Source organism: Schistosoma mansoni, chromosome 4 (assembly GCF_000237925.1).
Source record: "Schistosoma mansoni strain Puerto Rico chromosome 4, complete genome".
Lineage (NCBI taxonomy): Eukaryota > Metazoa > Platyhelminthes > Trematoda > Strigeidida > Schistosomatidae > Schistosoma > Schistosoma mansoni.
The window spans coordinates 21,992,067-22,011,926 of NC_031498.1; the positions used below are offsets into that span (position 1 = coordinate 21,992,067).

The window sequence follows — 19,860 nt, forward strand, 5'->3', positions numbered from 1 at the left end:
CATTGTGATTATTGACTCAAATAGCCTTGATTGGTATAACATTTTCGTATAAATATTCATTTATAATATTAAACAAACATGGTAGTAGGGACTTTCTTGAAACACAAAAGCCGAAGAAAATTGTACTAGATGATGTTAATATTCAATTCGATATGAATATATGTTAAAAACGAGATATGTGAATTCAGTTTATGAATTCAAATGGCTGATTAGTCGGCGAAATTCGGAACTCATAGATAAAATATAGTTAAGACATTCGACTTTAAACTGATAAGTCTCAGGTTCAAACTACACTTCACCTAATGCTTTTTCGGCCAAGAATCTATGTAGTTGGTAAATTTGTCACAAAAAAGATTATAAATCTATTGAATAAAGACAAATTTTCATTACTCAAAAATGTACGTAATAATGAAGATTTGTAATCAGTCAGTCAGCTACAACGTGGGACCAGGCACATTTATGCATCGGTCCAAGTTGCCATACCTCTTTAGCACAACAAGATGAACACCGGATTCATAGAAGTAGTTAATTTAGTGGTGGTAATATATAAAAGAAAGGCTGTATATAAAGATATAGTATAGGAAGACAGATATGAAGCTATTTTAATCACAAGGTGTAAGGGAAGATAAAGAGTGTATAGACCTATGTCATCGTGATCGATTCTGAGCCATGTCACCTAGAGTTTCCAACCATTGGTTACGATAGTCGCGCGGACCCCAACCAGGTGGTCTGTATCTACCAACATGGCTCAGACTAGAAGTAAGTGACTTCAAGCTCTGATGCCACGTTTTTGGTTTGGCCGCCCCTAACTTTCTTTTGTAATAGATTATTTGAATGCTTTTAAAAAACCTCTTACTATCTATCATCACAAGAAATGAAATAAATTTTAAGTTTTATATAATAGCTTATATCTGAAAAAGAAAAGTGAAAATAACAAACCCTTTACAACAATAGAAATTAGTGTCAAGTTAGAATATGTTTTCTTCGAATTCGTTAAAACAAGAGAAATAAATTATTTTAAAAAAAGTTGTAAGATTCTTAATGATAATTTCAAAAGAGACTTACCTAAATTTGGATAATCTGTGCAAGAATTCATAGAAATTTTATGAGTAGTATTGAAATCAGTAGTATTAGTATCGGTATTATTATTATCATTATTACCATTCAAATCAATATCATTATCTTCTAATGATTTATTATTACAAAGATTTTGTGGTAAATTTGGTTGTATTGTTTCTAAATAAACACTAGATGTTGTTGATGAGATTGTAGAAATACTTGGTTTTTTATAAAGACAATTCATTTGTACTCTTGATGGAGATAAATGACATTGTTTACAATTTATTAAATCATATTCATTCATTTCTTTAACTTTTTCTTTGGTATCCGTTGATGACATTAAAACTAATGAACATGGACTATTAAAATTATCATGACTGTTTGTATCATTCATTAAACGAGTTTGTATAAGGTTATTTAATGAACCATGATTAAAACCCATTTCACAGTAATTATCACGGTGTTGATGATGATGATGATGACGCTCGTGATTATTATTACTATTACTAGTAGTAGTAGTATTACTGTGAAGTGTATCCCCAGTTAAAGATTTCGCTCTTCGAGTTATTTTATTAAAGCTCTTGTCCAACTGTGAATCGGAAAATCCCTTCGTTGGAGATACTGATGTATTTTTTTGAGGTGTACACATTGGATATGTTTCAGTTAAAGGTATATCAAACAATTCCGGTTCATGATTATTTAACTGGTTGGGTAATTTCTGTAGACTAGGTGCTTTTAATCGACCAAATAATTTATCAAAATACTGACATGATTCATTTATATGATTATGTAAACTGGATAAACTATTACATCGACTAATGTCATTGGTATTTTTAAGATACCTTTTACCAATTTTTAACTGTTCTTGTCTCCCATCAAGTATATTAAAGTTGGTCAGTAAATTTTCAGATGAAAAATTCTCTAGTTCTTCAATAAATTTATTCAATTCACAAGATTTGTCTTCACTATAATAACAATTATGGTTACTGTTAGAATCCATAAAATTTGTTACATATTCTTCATTATGATTGTGTAACATTTGTTCTGAGCACTCTGATTGACCACCTACTAATGATTGCGGATGCGTTCCCTCTTGTTTAATTTTACTATTATCTTCAATATTAGTGGTATCCATAATATTGGTAAGAGTGTTATGTACATTTACCTGTTCATTAATATCAAATGAATCCAGAAAATTAAGACGATACCATGATTTAATTAGAGATTTGTCATACAATTTCGTATGAATAAATGTCTCAGTTGAATTTTCAAAGGATTCTTTAGGCTTTTTAAAACATGTACAGAGACTATGATCAATGGAATGGGACATACATATAGGATTTCTTACAGAAACGCTTTTATGAATTTGTTGATTAGATAATAATTTCTCATGATAAGTTTGTTGTTCCTGTTGTGATTTATCTGTATATTGATCACTTTCAACAACCGGAAGACAATCATCTAAATTCTCTGATCCATCTAAATCTAAATCTGTGTCAATATTCAATTTTGTTGCTGCGCTACACAATGCTTTCGCTTGCAATTCATTGGCATTTATTTCCAGATCAAGATTTGTATAACAATTTCTATTAATAAAACATTTATAGTCTGTGTAAATTTTATACGGATCTAAACCGATACGACAATCATATTCAGAGAATTTACCTGTTTTTTCATAACGTGTTGTAACCTCTTTTTCAGTCATTTGTAAATTCTTTAAATTTTCATTTAATAAATTAATTTGTTCACTAGTTGGTTGATTTGCATCAAATATTAACTGCCATGTTTTACAAGCATGTTTACGTATTTTAATAGTTTGATGAGCCCATGATGTGTAAGATAACCAATCAAGCATGGAATTTGATGAATTAATTGTTGAATCATTATTGTACATAGAAGAAATTGAAGATGGTGGTGTAGGAGAAGAATGACTAGAAGATAATTCTGGAAGTGATGTTTGTTGTGTAAGATCGTTATGGTTATTAACAGTAGTGTTATTATTATACAGTGAAATATACTTGTTACAATCTTCTTTATTGGTCAGTTGAAAATCATTTTGATAATTATTATTAAAAATTAATGAATTCGCTGTTAATTCTGCATGAGGAATTAATAAATGACTTGCTAAGAATTGACTACCAACTGGAAGATTATTTAATTGCATAACTATTGGTTCATTTTTCGAGGCTGTTAAAACAGAAATCCAATGAAATTAGGTAAGAAAATATTAATGTATAACATAATATTTAGTTCTTTTCTTCAAAAATCGAATCATCAGAATCCTCTTTTAAGTTCATCCATACAATCAAATGAATTAATTCTAAAGGAATACAAATTGAAAATCTATGATACCAAATAGGCTTTCTAGGAGTTCATCAATTCAAGTCTAATTTATGTGCACAAAAGTATCATGTTCAATCTCCCATCCTACCGGGATATTAACCCGTTTTTTTCTATTTTTTTACACCTCATTGTTCAAGTTCTTTTCCAAATAATTTTTTAAGAATTACTAATTTGTTATTATTAAAAGATTTAATTACTTTTTGCTTTATATTGATTCAGTGAGCAAGTACTTTTTATCTATAAACAGTTATCTTGATCATAACATTATTTTTCACCGGCCGTTAGATCACTACATAATCTCCTTACTATATTAAATAATTCTAAACAATTTTTGACGACAGAGATTATCAAGCGGTGATTCTGTAACACACAGAAACTTTTTACTCTCTGTTTGTAAATGAACTGTATTAAGTAGTTTTTGTGTCATATACTAACTCCATCCAGGGCTAGTGCCAGTCCCATTTTCGGATAATGAAAGAGGGTTGGGAGTGAAGTTAGCAACACCTTCTTATGAAAAAGCACCTTAATAAAAAAACGCTTATTAGAAAGAACAGTTACAACGTTCTAATGACACCATACCGAAGCCTAATACACTTCAATTATCCTTAGAATGAACAAAAAGTGTAGGATGTGTTGAAAAATAAAGGCTAAATAACGTCAGTCTTTGTAATGTGATACCATTCTTTTCTCAAGATACTGGTAAATGTGTTAAATTAATACAAATACAATTGTAAAGCTTTATTAATGGATATTGCTGAAAAGGAGATTTTCCACGCTGAGTTCTCTTTAACTCTTCATCAATGACACGATCGGTTGCATGAACTTGTGGAGCAGGTTGTAGTAGCCGCATAAAGCTAGTACTTTTAAAATGTATTTTACAGGCATTATCCTGCATGGCTTTGGAAAGGCGAATGTAAAACAATCAACGGCTCAGTATTGGAACATTTTTTCAGTTCCGATTGCATGACTGCAGTGCCCAAGGGACAACTGCTTGAGGTCGGTCACACACAATCTTTTTGTGAGTAACTTTTGTGTTAGCTCCGGGCTTGTTGAGACATTACCACCAGAGACGGAAATCCATGAGATAAGGCAAAGTGTGCATTTTTAGGTTCGACGTTTTCTAATCCTACCCTTCCTTTGTGATAAGGGAGCATCGATGGTATGCTGGTTGTCTAAAGGAAATACCTTACTGCCGTCACACCTCTGTACAATCAGCAGTACGGCTTCGCCTTCCGACCTTGAGTTTGCTGCTTTTAGTATTACCATTCTTCAACCGATCTAGCTCGCATGGTAGAACCTTGAGGAATGAATGTTCCAGCCAGTACAGTCCGATCGACTCATCACGACTATCATGTCAAGGTAGCAGCAACGGTCGGTTTACTCAGTTGCTTAGTGGGTAATGAGTTGAGGTTGGAAGAGGAAGGCAGTAGGTTTGAATTACAGTGTCCACATGAACACTGGGATGAATGCTAATCCAGGTAACGAGTTCAAAATTGGATTATATAAATGCCTTAGATTCCTACTGTTAACTAGATGCCAAAATATACTAAAAGTTGAATATTGGAAACATTGAGTTCTTACATTCAATAATAAGTCGAATTTCATTCAAAAGACTTTAATGACAAACAAAAAGTGCTACTGATCCATTTAGTGAACATCGTATTAAAATTGCTAATCAAAAGAAATAGCATTTGTCAAGTGTAAAACGAATTCTAGAATACCGTAACAAATCTGGATTTATATTAAAAAAACTATTGGTTACTGTTGTTACACTAATTTGTGCATTGGTTGACAAATCTGTTGAAATTATTTTTTATCAAACATCGAGATCAATTGAAGTACTATTATTAAAAAAGAATAATGGAAAATCGTTGTTTTCAATCCATGACAAAAACAAATCTCAATCAGATCAATCAAACTAATGTGATCGTATTCTCACTAGTGGTTCACATCTGGATGGACTTGTGAAGTTCTAGTGAGAAGTTTGGATTATGTGGTAAATCAGAAATGTTGGAGAAAAGACATAACGCTACGGAGACTAAATAATCGTCAAATTATACCGTGAATTAATTAAAATTGATAAAATGAACCATTTAATCCTAACTCAGTAGCTTAAAAGTAATGCGCTCATTGTATAAGGTGTTGAGAATGTTAAGACATATCATGTGTCGCCTTAATCCCAAAAGATAAGTAATAAAGTACGTAGGAAGCATGCGACTGAACGAATTCGGCCATATTATAGTAAAGGTCTCATCCCAAAAGTCCCTACTTAGTTAAGGTAGGATAAAAGCGTAAATAACCATGATATTTATATAAATTATAATCCAACCTGGCAAGTAGACCTTCTTACTTCTATCTTCTCACCGTGGATTGGTTAGCCATAAGAAGTGTATATGGTGACTAAATCAAACAGCCCAACATAATATTATGAAAGCTGAAAGTTCTCAATTTGGTTCAGAATTGTTTGCTTATGAGTATAGATAGTTGATAAATTCCAAACTACTATTCTCTGGTTTTAATCGTAACTCAGATATTATCATCGAAAAGTACTTTTAGATGTAGTTTTTGTAATATAATCTATCAGGTTTCAGTTTGTATGAACCATATTTTCAGAATAAAATGATTCAGAATTTGATTCAAATTTTCAAAGAACCAATACATAACATTCATACTTAGAATAATGAAACAGTAGCTAGAAATAAATGAAAGTATGGAATGAGAGTAAACGATATGTTGATTCGTTAAGCTTTGCTATAATCTAAAATCTATTTGTACATACGTATTTAAAAGGAAGAATTGGTAGTTTGCAGTCATAATTTAATATCATACGATTTTTCTTATTGTACAACTGTACTTACAACACTTTAAAAGACTAACGTATTGAATTTCTTGTTTTGATCCACTTTTCTATATAGTTAGATGGCATAATGATTATTGTATTTTGTAGTTTTAACATCACGGACTAAACACAATTTGTTAACCATTGAAAACTAGAAAGTATTAAACAGTTGTTTCGTCCTTGTATGAGACTCCCCAGCAGTGCGCATCCAACAACTTATCAGTTATCGAACTAAGGACTTTCGAGCTTAGAGATGAACACTTAACCTTCAGACCACTGACTTAGAATCTAATAGTTTACATTTCTAATTTCAGTCATTTTGCGAAATTGCACGACTGTAACTCATTGCCACTAATGATATTTGTTTGACACCCGACATGAGTAAAAGGTATTATTGTTTAAAGTCATATAATAATATTATTATTATGGTTCCTATTAGTTAAAACAACAGTGAAAGGTTTCATTAGTGAATACATTTTTTGTCATTTCAATTGTCAGTAAAACAGTTACGCCTCATTTATATTATTTTTAATCGGTAAGTTTCAAAAACATTTTCTGCTTTATGATTAATTAATTTTATTACTGCAATAAAGTATACAATTAGAGTTAAGTATGAGTGAATGAATAAGAAAAGTCACTATGTATCTATACTTTACATACGATTTCCTACTTACTAGTAGTCATCAATATGATGTATCAATATTAAAAAAACAAAACATATTGAAAAAGCTTATGCTTTCAAAAAGATTCGGATCTGAATTAACATTCAAATTTAGATAGAATCATATTGCTTTATCTTGAATGGACGATCACAGTGATTATTTTAGTCCTAAATGGGGTTAGTCGTGGAGAGAATAATGCAGAGGTAACATATTTATTAATCTGTGAGTCCAAGTCTCTGTAAGATCTGTTTTCTTGAAGTGACGCTTACGACTTGTCCTTAAAGCATGTCAATGGAACCTGCTCATGAATATACTCGGCAGATTTCAGCTGTTAAAAATGACTTACCATAACGTTTTGAAGCGCCTATATCAAGTTTAAAAAGTTAACTGCTACATTTGTTTCGACATTAAAGTAGCTAATAATCACAGTCATTTGAAACTAACGGATCTGTAAGCTGAAAAATAAAAGCCTGAACGATCATTTTGAGTATAGTGGTATAACTGAAATCTATTCAGCGCTGGCATAGAGTAAGTTTTACAATCTGAAGAGATCCACACTTACAGTGCCCATATTTTCTCGAGTCGGTAAGTCTAAAATTTAGATATTAATTCATGAATGAAAATTTCGAGTCAGTATTACATCTAACAAGGAAAAGTGAGTTTTAATTAAAACATCGTAGTGAAGCAAATGGATTATAGTTAAAAACATTTAAGTGATACAATAGTATTTTTATTGCCAATTATTATAAAAGCAAATGTTAATCTCAATCATATATGATGTATCTAAGTAATTTGGTTAAAACTATTTCCGCATTTTTTAAAATCTTTGATTAGGTCTGACTTAATGTCCACAATCGTGTGGCACATTCATAAAAGCATTTCATTCAACTTCCATATATATATATATATATATATATATATATATATATATATATATATATATATAGTGTTATTTTGAAGTCAGTCAATAAGGACCGACAGTATGGTTCAAGTGTGTTTGTGTTAGCCTACGACGAGATGGAGTTAGCAAAATAAATAATAAAGGAATTGTAATGACCATAGTGGTAGTAATGGTATGGAGATAGATTTGAAAAAGTATTTGTGAAGGAATAGTGGAACTCAAGATTTAGATAAATATAAAGAGTAAATGCTTCTGGACTACTGAGACCAACTTTGAGTCATGCCACTCAGTGGTTTTAAGTACTGATCACCATATTTTAGTTTGACCTCCTTAAGATTCCTCCTAACTTACATCTACCACAGCCAACATTGAAAATCAAGGTAGGTGATAGTGAAGCATACTTGTTGCATATCTCAATTACTTCAGTCAATGGAGATTATTTGCTTCAAAGAAAGACATGAGTTAGAAAAACGCCAACTCCACTTTTTTCAGTCCATGGTGTACTTTCATCACACCATAAATTAAAACAACTGAGCAACAAGAATATATACATAAACATCTTACCTAAAACTTCAAGTTCTTCATGCTTATTGTGTAACTCTTTAGACATTGATTGATCTGAAGAGTAGTTAAACTCTTCCACATTATCAATATCTAATTGAGCTACAGTATTATTGCGATGATTTGGTTTGGGTTGTCGATGTTGTTCATGTTGATGATAATGATAACTATCTGAATGATGAATTATACTTTCATCTGTTGTAGCCTTAAATCTCGCTGAATCTAGATTAAAGTTCATGGACGATGATGAGGAGGATAAATTAAGTAGTTTTGTTGATGCATCAGTTACAGTACTAGGATCTGGCCATGTCCATCCAATATTGAATAAATGGTCTCTAACTGGAATTAAATGCCTTAAAAATAAATAAATAAATAAATACTGAGAAAAATAATTGTTATGATTTTATGACAACATATAGTGGATACTAATCAAATACCCCAGTACCAGCCTCCGAATTTCTGTGTTTAACAAAAGTTCGAATTTCAGTATTGTGGCCAATTCAGAAGATCAAATAAACTCGATAGCATTCGGATTTGGGATGGAGAAAATATGATAGGTTTAAGTCTAAATGTAAACAGCAACACAATAACGCATACACAACCACGTAATGAGTCGCAAATATAACGATACGCGTGTCTTCGGTTCCACTGCCAATCACAGTCTATCCATTCTATTAAACATGTGACAAGATGTCAATCTACACATAATGTATATGCCTCCAAATGTCCTGGTACGGCCGAGGGTGAGGAGAGTCTGATCTCCATGTCCAAATGCTCTCGCATGACCTCGAGTATGCAGCCACTGCCAGGGAAGTATTACTCACTTCCTTCTCGCGGAAGGGGTGCTGTTTACAGAAATGAGAGAACGAAAAGCGAATATCCGGCTCTGTACCTGGGTTGGTGGTTATGGAGGATCCACCTAGGGAAGTTGAAAAATCCTGATTTCAAACCAATGGTGAACATAGGTCCAGGCTCCAGAGGAAACACAAATGGTGTATGGACCTATTGTTGGTCACTGGCTACCATGGGACTGAATCTCTTAACTTTGCTCCACTGTCTTGTAGGTTAGACCTCTAGGTCAAAGCCTCGAGAAGTGGCCATCTTAGAAAACCAACTTCTGTTTAGGCAACCGTGCGGTATTCCAGCCCTCACGCAAATCGAATGACGAAGTGTGGCGCATATATATTTTGATCCCTCCTTGTACCAATGTTAATGTGATTAAATAAATGAACACGAAGTATATAGGACAACATGCACTAACCGAATTACAGTCTTGAATATTAACGGGACAACTTAAATCCTCACTTTCAATGGTATATTTCTTTGAATACAGTTTTCTTTATCAGAGATATCATTATTTCAACGTCTATACTCCATATATAGTTGATTTTTTTCTTGTTGCGACAACTTGAACCAAAAAAAACAAAATTGTACCAGATCCTACACATTCGTTATGACTAATTTAACAATATCATCCAAGCTATATTGAACCGGATACATAAATTCTTGACTAAATAATTGTGAAAACAATTTGAACTATCTTATTAAGTGTACAGATTATTACAATGTATTAAACAAGCGTTCTCTCTTGATAAGATTAGTTCTACAACTACTCATATTTGCGTCAGTAGTATTCATTGTAGGTAAACTCGAAGTAATCATTTTAAAATGTAATTCATATGACAAAAAGAACTTCATGTTTAATTATAAAACTGAGTGCACTAATATAATACTAGCAGATAGTTTTGATGATCATATATATATAAAGTTTTTTTAGAAAAATCCAAAAAGAACACTCGAATCGTATTGGTCAATTTCAAGGGCATTCTGAGTGCACATTTTTTTTAATGAAGTTAATTCGTATCATCATACACAAGTAAACACCTTAATGTTGTTTGTTGTTTAACCTTAAATTTTTGAATATTCCACTTTTAAAGGGAATCAATAAATTCCTCGTTTAACAATATAGTAAAAATCAAATTTGAAGCATGTTTAGAATGCATAGAATTACGCCACGCCTATGTACAATTTCAATTGATTAGAATAAACAACCGTTATTGTGTTTGAAATGAGAGGAAGAAAAAAAGCTGTAAGAGCAAAGTATAGGACCGAGTTAGTTACTTTTGAGAACAAAACTTTTAAGTTTTTGTGCGAAATTCGAATAGCGTGTATAACGAGCAGCAGAAATACCTTTGCATATTGTTTAACATGTTTAAAATGATGACGAAAAATTATTTTTTGCATTCACAGAGTAAAAATGCCTAATTCTGTCTTTGTATACTATATTATTATCATTGGATTAACGCTACTACTAAATCCTAACCCTTAATTCTGAAACAAGTATAAGCCTCATAGAACTACACTATATGGATGGACTGATCAGATAGCTCCTCTGACATTTTTTATGGAAATTCACTGATCTTTATGGCTGCAAAGAATTCTTACATCCTATCTAGGTGTCAGTTCGTGATGAAAACCTCAAATCTCGACCCTGAATCTTGATTGTCAATTCTTAACCCTAACTAGTAACAATATAGGGACTGTTAAAAATCTGTTAGGATATTATCGTTTTCTTCTACACAAAATAACCGTTTACAACAGCTATTTTCAGACTGACTAGAAACTAACTGGGAATTTGTCGCGGTTAATTTGAAGACTTGTCCCTATACAATTTTTCTGCCACAAAAAAACTCGTGAAAATTAAAACAATTTATTAAATAAAGTTAGAAACTAACTTTAATACAAGGACGAACATGATGTCTTCACAATGTAGATCGATAATGGTGTTCATCAACGACATGGTTGTAATACCGAGCTATTTCAAATACATAATAATAATAAACACGTAAAAAAAATCAATTTTTAATTTATAATTGTTATTTTACGGGAAATCTATTTCCCGTATGTTTTCATAGAAGAAAAGTTTCGAACTGTACTTTCAAGACTATTCACCTCATCATTAAAGTGTATTAATGATTATGGATAAATACATGTTACTGATAAAACTTCAAATAATGTTGTTCAGTGTTGATTTATGGTCTACGTTTTCTTTTGCCTAAAGTTGATTTATGATGTAAAACTGAAAAATTCAACAATCACTTTATTGATATTGTCATTCTCGTGTACGATAATAAAAGATTCATCATAGACAAATTAGACAACTCACGAAAAAATCGAATATTATCGTCAGAAAAACATTTACCTGAGCTAAAAATACTCTACACCAATTCGATAAGATCAAAAGGGGTTTTGTGGAGATTTCAGTATTTTCATAGTTGAAATCATGAGTCAATTGATAAGTCAATTAGATAGGAAACAATACAATTATTATCATCACTATTAATAATCAATATGTGTTTTAGTGAGTTTATTCTTTACTATGAAATCATTTGAATAACTGGTAAAGGCAATTTATTTGAAATATTTTTAAAAAATATGTATATAACTCATTTGTACACTTCTTAAAAACAAAACTGGTCCAATTAGCTATCAAGTCTGATGGTTAACAACCTTAATACGGTTGAACCATAAATATCTCAGTTCTACAGGACAAAATATTTTAAGACTGTAAATCTGGGTGATAGCTGTTAAAATCCCACAGAGAAGAACAGCTACTTCAAGATTGTAGGCACACCACGCTGACAAAATCCAACTAACGCGACTGAGGTTTCCCATTGATTGTCTTCAACAATCTAACACAAATGAAGCATACAAGTCAAGTCGATGTACCTGTTGAAAAACATTATACTAGAATAAAAACAACTATTCAATGATTACTGGTCTCCAACATGAATGATCATTCCCATTTTTACATAAGCGTCACCTTTTTTCTTATATTTCATTTATTTATTTAATGCTATAATTAATTAACAAAACAAGGTAGGATCAGGGATAAATTTCTACTGGCCCAATTTTTCACAATGAGAACATAAGAGTAATGGGGTAATAAAACCATACGAGTAAAAATAGTAATGATAGTGATAATAATAATATCTAGAGCAGTAAAAGAGAATGTAACTAAAGAAACATACAATTCAATAGGAACGAATTAAAACCGGAGCATAAGAAGTATAAAGTAGTACTGATAAACTCTTCTGAACCACACGGACAGTCTTGTCACTAAAGAGCCTTAGCCTGGGAGGTTTACGATAATCTAATCGTGAATGTCAACTGGGACAACAATATAAGCGTTCCGACAGGTGACTCAGAACAAATGTATTTAAAAGACTGCCCCTAATCATTTCTTTTTCAGTCTAGCACAGTGATATGACAAAGAATAGGTTGTATTAGTGCAGGTGTATTCACTCTTTCTAGATCTTGAGTTCTAGTATTCCCTTATTTCCCTTTATTTACAAATTATACTTCAATTTTTAGTTTGTCCTATTACCATTGCCATTAACAATTTTTCGAATCCTCTCCCATTCATCTTTTCATTTCGCTGTATGACAATTTTAGTCAACGCAGGTATATTTATATCAAGCTCCGGGTTAATAATAACTGACTGAATAACTGAGTTTAGTTTGTCGATAGAGTAAGAATGAACTTATATGTTCAGTTTTTCCATTAAAACTAAATAAAGCTATAAAACTGATTACAATCAAATGGCAGAAAACTATGAATATCGTCTATTTTAACTGAAGATTGATCACAGTTGCATTATAATACATACTGAACTGTTCGAACTGTCAATACTATATAAGTAGTGTACACAGTATTTATTCAAATAAAGAAATAGTCTATTTAATAATGCATTATTAATATGTACGGAAAAATGTATAGATCCAAACTGGCTTAACAATTAATCACAGAATAACACGCATAACTCTATCTCTCTGTATGTAATTCCATAAGAATCAAGCTAACGTATGTTATGATTAAAAATTATATTAACCCACTTAAAAAAGTAACGATCATTATAATGAGCAATAAAAAATAATTAAACACATACACACATATACAAACAAATACAAACACATTCTCATAAAAATTATACTCCTGTCCACGAAGAAAAGAAATCAATGCAATTATACAATGATCTGGTCACACCCAAAACTCAAATCATAGCGAGAGTAAATGCGAAAATTGCATTGGTGATAGCAATAATATTGACATAATTGAATCATTGAAATCATGAACCGATCAATGTTAGACCACCATTTTAAACCTGGAAGCACTGGACATCCGTTTCGTCACAGTATACGATTCTTCAGTAGTGTGTACCCACGACTCCGTACACAAGAATCGAACCCAGGACTTTCGGTCTTGCGCGTAAACGCTTAACCACTGATTTGGCGCGAACATCTTCCATTGCCCTTAGCGAGTAATCGCCTCACACTCGACACGGTTGGACTCCGATGGTCACAGCTTCTCAACAAAACTCCAGGAATTTACTCTCGAAGCTAGTCACTAGTGTGCATATAATAATAGTAAGTATGGGGTTGTGAAGATTGTTGAATTCCATTAAAATCATGAACCAACCAATGTTAGACCACAATTTAAAACCTGGAAAAACTGAACAGACGGCATGAATTCAATGAAACTCAACAACCTCCGCAATCTTATTTTTACAGTTAATAAATCACTTCCTGTCTAACGGAATACCTAACATTTGTTTTAAAAAACCTATTGATAGAAGGACGCAATCGCAAAATATGATTTGTAGGTTGTATTTACCATGTATTGGTCTCGGATGAAGTATCTTTCCAACAAGGAAACATTGAACAGCTAAGTGCTCCTTAACAATTGACCCCTATATCCCAGTCAGGAATGGATCTTATTACCTGACCTACAGGTCTTCGAATGACACTGTGGGTCAGATGCAGATGTGAGGGCGCGGATCGGCAAAGCAAGAGCAGCATACCTACAGCTGAAAAACATCTGGAGCTCAAAACAATTGTCAACCAACACCAAGGTTAGAATTTTCAATACAAATGTCAAGACAGTTCTTCTGTATGGGGCAGAGACGTGGAGAACTACGAAAGCCATTATCCAGAAGATACAAGTGTTTATTAACAGCTGTCTACGCAAGATACTTCGGATCCGATGGCCAGACACTATCAGCAACAAGTTACTGTGGGAGACAACAAATCAGATTCCAGCGGAGGAAGAAATCAGGAAGAAGCGCTGGAAGTGGATTGGGCACACTTTGAGGAAATCACCCAATTGTGTCACAAGACAAGCCCTCACATGGAATCCTGAAGGTCGAAGGAGAAGAGGAAGACCAAAGAACACATTACGCCGAGAAATAGAGACAGACATGAGAAGAATGAACAAGAACTGGAAAGAACTAGAAAAGAAGGCCCAGGACAGAGTGGGTTGGAGAAAGCTGGTCGGCGGCCTATGCTCCATTGGGAGTAACAGGCGTAAGTAAGTAAGTAAGTAACAGGTCTTCGGACAAGCGCTAAACCACTAGAACTATTATTGGGTTAATGTTCAATTGTGCACATTCTGAACTTCGTCGGAATACCACTAGCGACTAGTATTTCACTTTTGAAAACTTTAAACTCAATTAGTCATCACTCATCACTAGAGCTTCAGGAAGTAGTTTAAGGTCAGTTTACTCTGAAAATAGCTTATGTTGCGACGAAGTGAGATTAAATGAAAACCTACTTGGAACTACGGTAAATCGCAAATTAAATCTATTGTAGTCTTGAATCCCTTAATAGTCCTCACCAGCAATGGAATCCAGAAGCCTTCAGAAAATATATTGGAGGCCTTATTGTTTGTGTATAGATTCAGTATCAAATGGGTTACAATTCCGACTTCCATCAGTATGTGATGCAGCGTAACATCAAAATTTTAAGAACAATCGAATTGGCATCAATGTGATGCTTTATTTAAATAGAGAACATGTATACATGCATACACAACATCGATTGTACAAAGACTAAAGGAGATAAAATCAAGGCATGGTATGAGTTAAGATCACCGTTTATTGAACAGAGACGTGTATCAAAATACGTAGAATCCGGCTCTATGAATCGCAAAGTCACCAGAGTGAGTGAAATAAGAGAAATAACAGCTTTCACTTTCTGCAGGAAACCCAAATAATGCAGTATAACTGGTCTGTTTTAAATAGTATATCAATGACGTTAGGGAAACATGAAGAAATGTAGGAATAAAAATTGACCAATCGCAGAACAGTTCAGTGAGAAAGTTATGAATTTTTAGTTAAGTCAGAACTAACTCTTCATAAAAAAGAGCAAAGTAAAGACTGTTTGAAGTAAACCGAACATATGTGCAATCAGTCAGTTATTCATAAGCAACATAAAATCCAGCAAATATATGCATTGGTTCAAGTTGGCACACCACATTAGTAGTGGAAGATGAAGTTATCAAAATAAATCCCTAAGTAGTACTAGCAGCAAAAGTATCAGTAGCAGTAGTAGTCGAAAAGATTAGGCATAGATAACATAATTGGCAAACTGATGTCTAGTACTGAAACGCTTGTTACTGACTTCTTGGCAACTAACTGTAATCCTGAACCACCTTCGTAAGTCAACTGGAACAATAAAGAGGTGGGAAATGTAAGTAAGAGCTTTACTCCGGTGTTAGTTTAAGTACTGAGGATCGAAGGTATTTACAGAGTTGTATGTGAACTTGAACTGCTAGAACTTTCTAGGAACATTCGGAATATAGTAATGGTATAGGTAAATACCTAATCAAGGACATGATGCATGACTTTTCATTTTCTAGGTTTTTTCTGAGAAGGGTCTAATCAACGGTTGTTGGATAATACGTTTTCTGGCATTTTTAGGACCACGACACACTTTGAGGATGGATATTTTGAGATTCCCCAAAAACAACAAAGAATGAATTCGATGAATAAAAAGTGTGAGATAATTTTAAGAATCAATAGGTCAGACAAAATATAGAGCAACTGCATAAGTTTATACATACAAACATGGTGGGTGTTGTTTACGAAATTGAGAGGACAAAAAGCGAATGTCCGGCGCTTTAACCGGGTTTGTGGATACGGAAAGTTCGCCTAGGGGAGTTGGAAAACCCTGATTCCAAACCAATGGTGCACATGGGCTCCAGTATCCTAATGGAACAAATGGCGTATGAACCTAGTGTTGGTCACCGGCTACCATGGGACTGCATCTCCTCACGATGCTCCACTGCCTTGTGGACTAGACCTTCAGGTCAAAGGCTCGGGGTGTGGCTCCCTGAGAAAACCACCTGCTTCAGTCTGGGCACCTGGACAGTATCACAGCCCTCACACAAATCAAATGAGATTTGTGAGGCGCATATATATCTGGTGCCCCTTTGTACCAATATTTATGTGCTTAAATAAAATAAAATAAAAAATATATTATGACAGAAAAATAATAAAGAACTAGATATATAACTTACTAAACTATTACACTGATGTATACGAGCAATTATCAAATCCATATAAGTTATACTATTAGAAGTGGTAAATTGATTCTCATCGAATAATGATGGATCATCATTAGATTCAGGTGAAAATACAGACGAATTATTATCATCTTTAAGCGTAGCCTCAACAGAGGACGACTGATAAGAACCAGCAGGACTAATTCCTTCGGGTGTTGTTGACGTACTTGTAGTCATTTGATTCATTTGTGAATTGGCATCAAATATAATAGTTGAAGGCAGTTTCATTAATAGAAATCGCAATAGTATAGGAAGTAATGAAGAGCCTACGGTATGAATGATAAATTGTTCCAGGTAGACAGTAGCTGTGATAACATCTTCAGGAGCTTTCTAAAAAAGAAAAAAGAAAAAAGGAAAACGAAAAAGTGTAAAGAAAGAGGAAAAAGAGTAAACCGATCAACAAGCAAAAATATACACCAGTTTCATTATTTGTTCATCAATTCTGATTAGGTTAACATCATATAATGTAAGCATAAAGACATTACAAAAATCGAAGGTACTTGACAGGAAGCCTTAGATCTAGGTTTTGTGCTAGTTACCACTAGTCAGCGAGAAGTACTTGAAATCCTCAGGGGACTGGTGCTTTTCGTCGGGTTCAAAATAGGGACGTCCAACTGCATATACTTCATGAAATATTTGCTAACTATGAGCGATGGTCACATACCGCAAGTGATCAGCACTAAGAACTACACAAACATGATACTGATTACTTATTACTCAGAGATCAACTAATGTAAACACAGTCCAATGGGAAGTCAATCATGACCTCAATACTACCATCTAAAACCAGGAGGCATAAGACAGCTGTTTCATCCTAGTAAGGGACTCCTCGGCAGTGCATACCCAAGACCCCGTATTGAGGAATCGAACTCAGGACTCTCAGTATCGCGCACGAACGCTGACCTCTAGACCACCGATCTGAGGTCCAACAGTGTTAATGTTCAACGTCAACTAATCCAAGATATTGCGTGCAGTGGATAACTGTCTCACATCTGACATGGTAGAACTCCACTGGTTACAGCTTCGCAACAGAATGAGCATTGCCTAGGAGTCCCCATACTAGAATAAAACAGGTGTCCGATGTTTCAAGGCTTTTAATGGTGGTCTAACTAACATCAGTTCATGGGTTAAACCATGAAGAAAAATTTATCCAAAAATATGTCGCAACTTTATTGATAGAGTTCGATTGGCACCAAGGATAAAGAAACATAATATTGGTCACTACTCAGTGGTCAACCAATTATAAACATCTAAGGCATAGACAAATTTAGTCAAGGTCTGAACAGTTAGGTAGAAAATTTTCGTACTTTTAAATTGGGTGATAAAGGTTTACGTCCTTTAGTAATCATTAGTTACTTCAAGATTGACGTGTATTTTGTCGAGTATGCCCGACCACCAAACATCAAAATAGTTTTAGTAGTTATTTAGTACCAACTAGGGAACTACTCATAATCACGTAAAATCAAGCATCATTCATGGATAAAAAGCTTAATCGTAACATATGTGATTGTTAAAAATGTTCGAACAACGTGCAGGACACTAGTTCCCTGACAATCACAGATATACATTGCTTACGAGTCCCAAATAACATGAAACCTAGGTTCAGAGCCTCCTATTCAGTAATTTGAACAGCTTGCTAAATTTTACCAAAACACTGTATTAAACACCTTTTACAAACTATTATTAAAAATCAACGCCAGTCACATCGATATATTTCCATTGATAGAATCAGATCATTGTAGATAGATAAGATTTCATGTTGATTACCATACACAGTTTATGAAAAAATCTATCTATTTATCAAATTAAACAAAATGTCGATATTGACAACAGTTTTAACTACTTAACTTAAAAGTGAATGAAAAATAAAAGTAAGTGAAAGAAGATTAAGCAAGTGTCTTTTTTCATTCAGGTCTAATGATAGAGATGAATAGAAAGTACATGACCTTTTTTCTACTCTAAAGAAATATTGATTAAACTATAGAATCACATTCAATAATGACAATAATAATTATTTTTATCACTATAAAGGTACTTTTTTTCAAGTTATAAATCTATATGCATGGGCTTCGGAAAAAGTTTTTGTTTTAGTTGTAAATTTAGACAAGTTTTTAAAATGTCGAATAAGAAAATGTATTGGAAGTATTTTGATCTGTGAACAGGATGTTTTGGTTGTGGAGTCTCCATTGTCCTTTGTAAATAACATTATCAGTATATAATTCAGAAAGAAGTAAGCCATTAGAATTTCTTCATAGTGAAACCGTCCATGTCAGAGACCAAATTACCTTCGACATCCATGTCTTGAGCTACAAACATTCTTCATTATCTCAATAGATTATTCTTTAAATTAAATCTTATCATTCAACTTGATGAATTTCATAAATATATATGGAATACACACTTTTTTAACAATAAAATTCAGAATTGTGGAAAATTTCAATATAAAGGAAAAATAGTTTAAGTTTTATCCCATCTTATGCGATTTTAAGCCATGGTCGTTTAACATGGAGATACTTGGAAGGTTGCAATATATTTAGTGAAAAGTTTCAGTGAAAAACTGTTATTACCTAACAAAAACATCAAGTGAATGACGATCAAAGACAGATGTAAATCATGAGGTACTGGTGGCTCAGTGACTGGGTATTCGTAGAAACTATGGTACATAATTCATGTAAAACACACCCTAAAGCTATCCCTTTTAGTTTGAGAGGTACAAAGATTAAGACACCGAAAATTCATTAACTAATGATTTAAATCATAAATGAAAGGTTTTGTGTTTGTGATCATTTCAATGCTTGATATTATTTCTCGGTGGAGAATTTTCAGCAATACGACAAACTAAACATATAAAACGATAATTCATTTACAGAGTAAAATTTTACATGCTCAGTTTTACCCAATGGATTTTGTTTGTATATGTGAAAGCTATCCATATTATCCAGCTGCTCAAACCGAATTCGATGTGAGTAAGGTTCGAACAAGCAACCTAATGGTCGAAAACCGATTACCACCTTAGAAACTAAGCTGATATTAACTATCGATCGGAAAAGAATGAATATATCCTCCAATTCTTCGTGTTTAATAATATCTTTAGC

At 33.2% G+C, this 19,860-nt stretch overlaps 1 protein-coding gene across 1 annotated transcript in view; it reads right to left on the reverse strand.

Annotated features, from left to right (window-relative positions):
* Smp_144960 (hypothetical protein) overlaps positions 1-19,860 on the reverse strand; it is a 46,132-nt gene that overhangs the window by 6,208 nt on the left and 20,064 nt on the right. Inside the window, 6 exon segments of the mRNA XM_018797207.1 lie at positions 1,279-1,680; positions 1,828-2,751; positions 2,809-3,090; positions 8,369-8,718; positions 11,981-12,057; positions 16,721-17,095. Coding sequence (XP_018652272.1) covers positions 1,279-1,680; positions 1,828-2,751; positions 2,809-3,090; positions 8,369-8,718; positions 11,981-12,057; positions 16,721-17,095 — 2,410 coding nt within the window.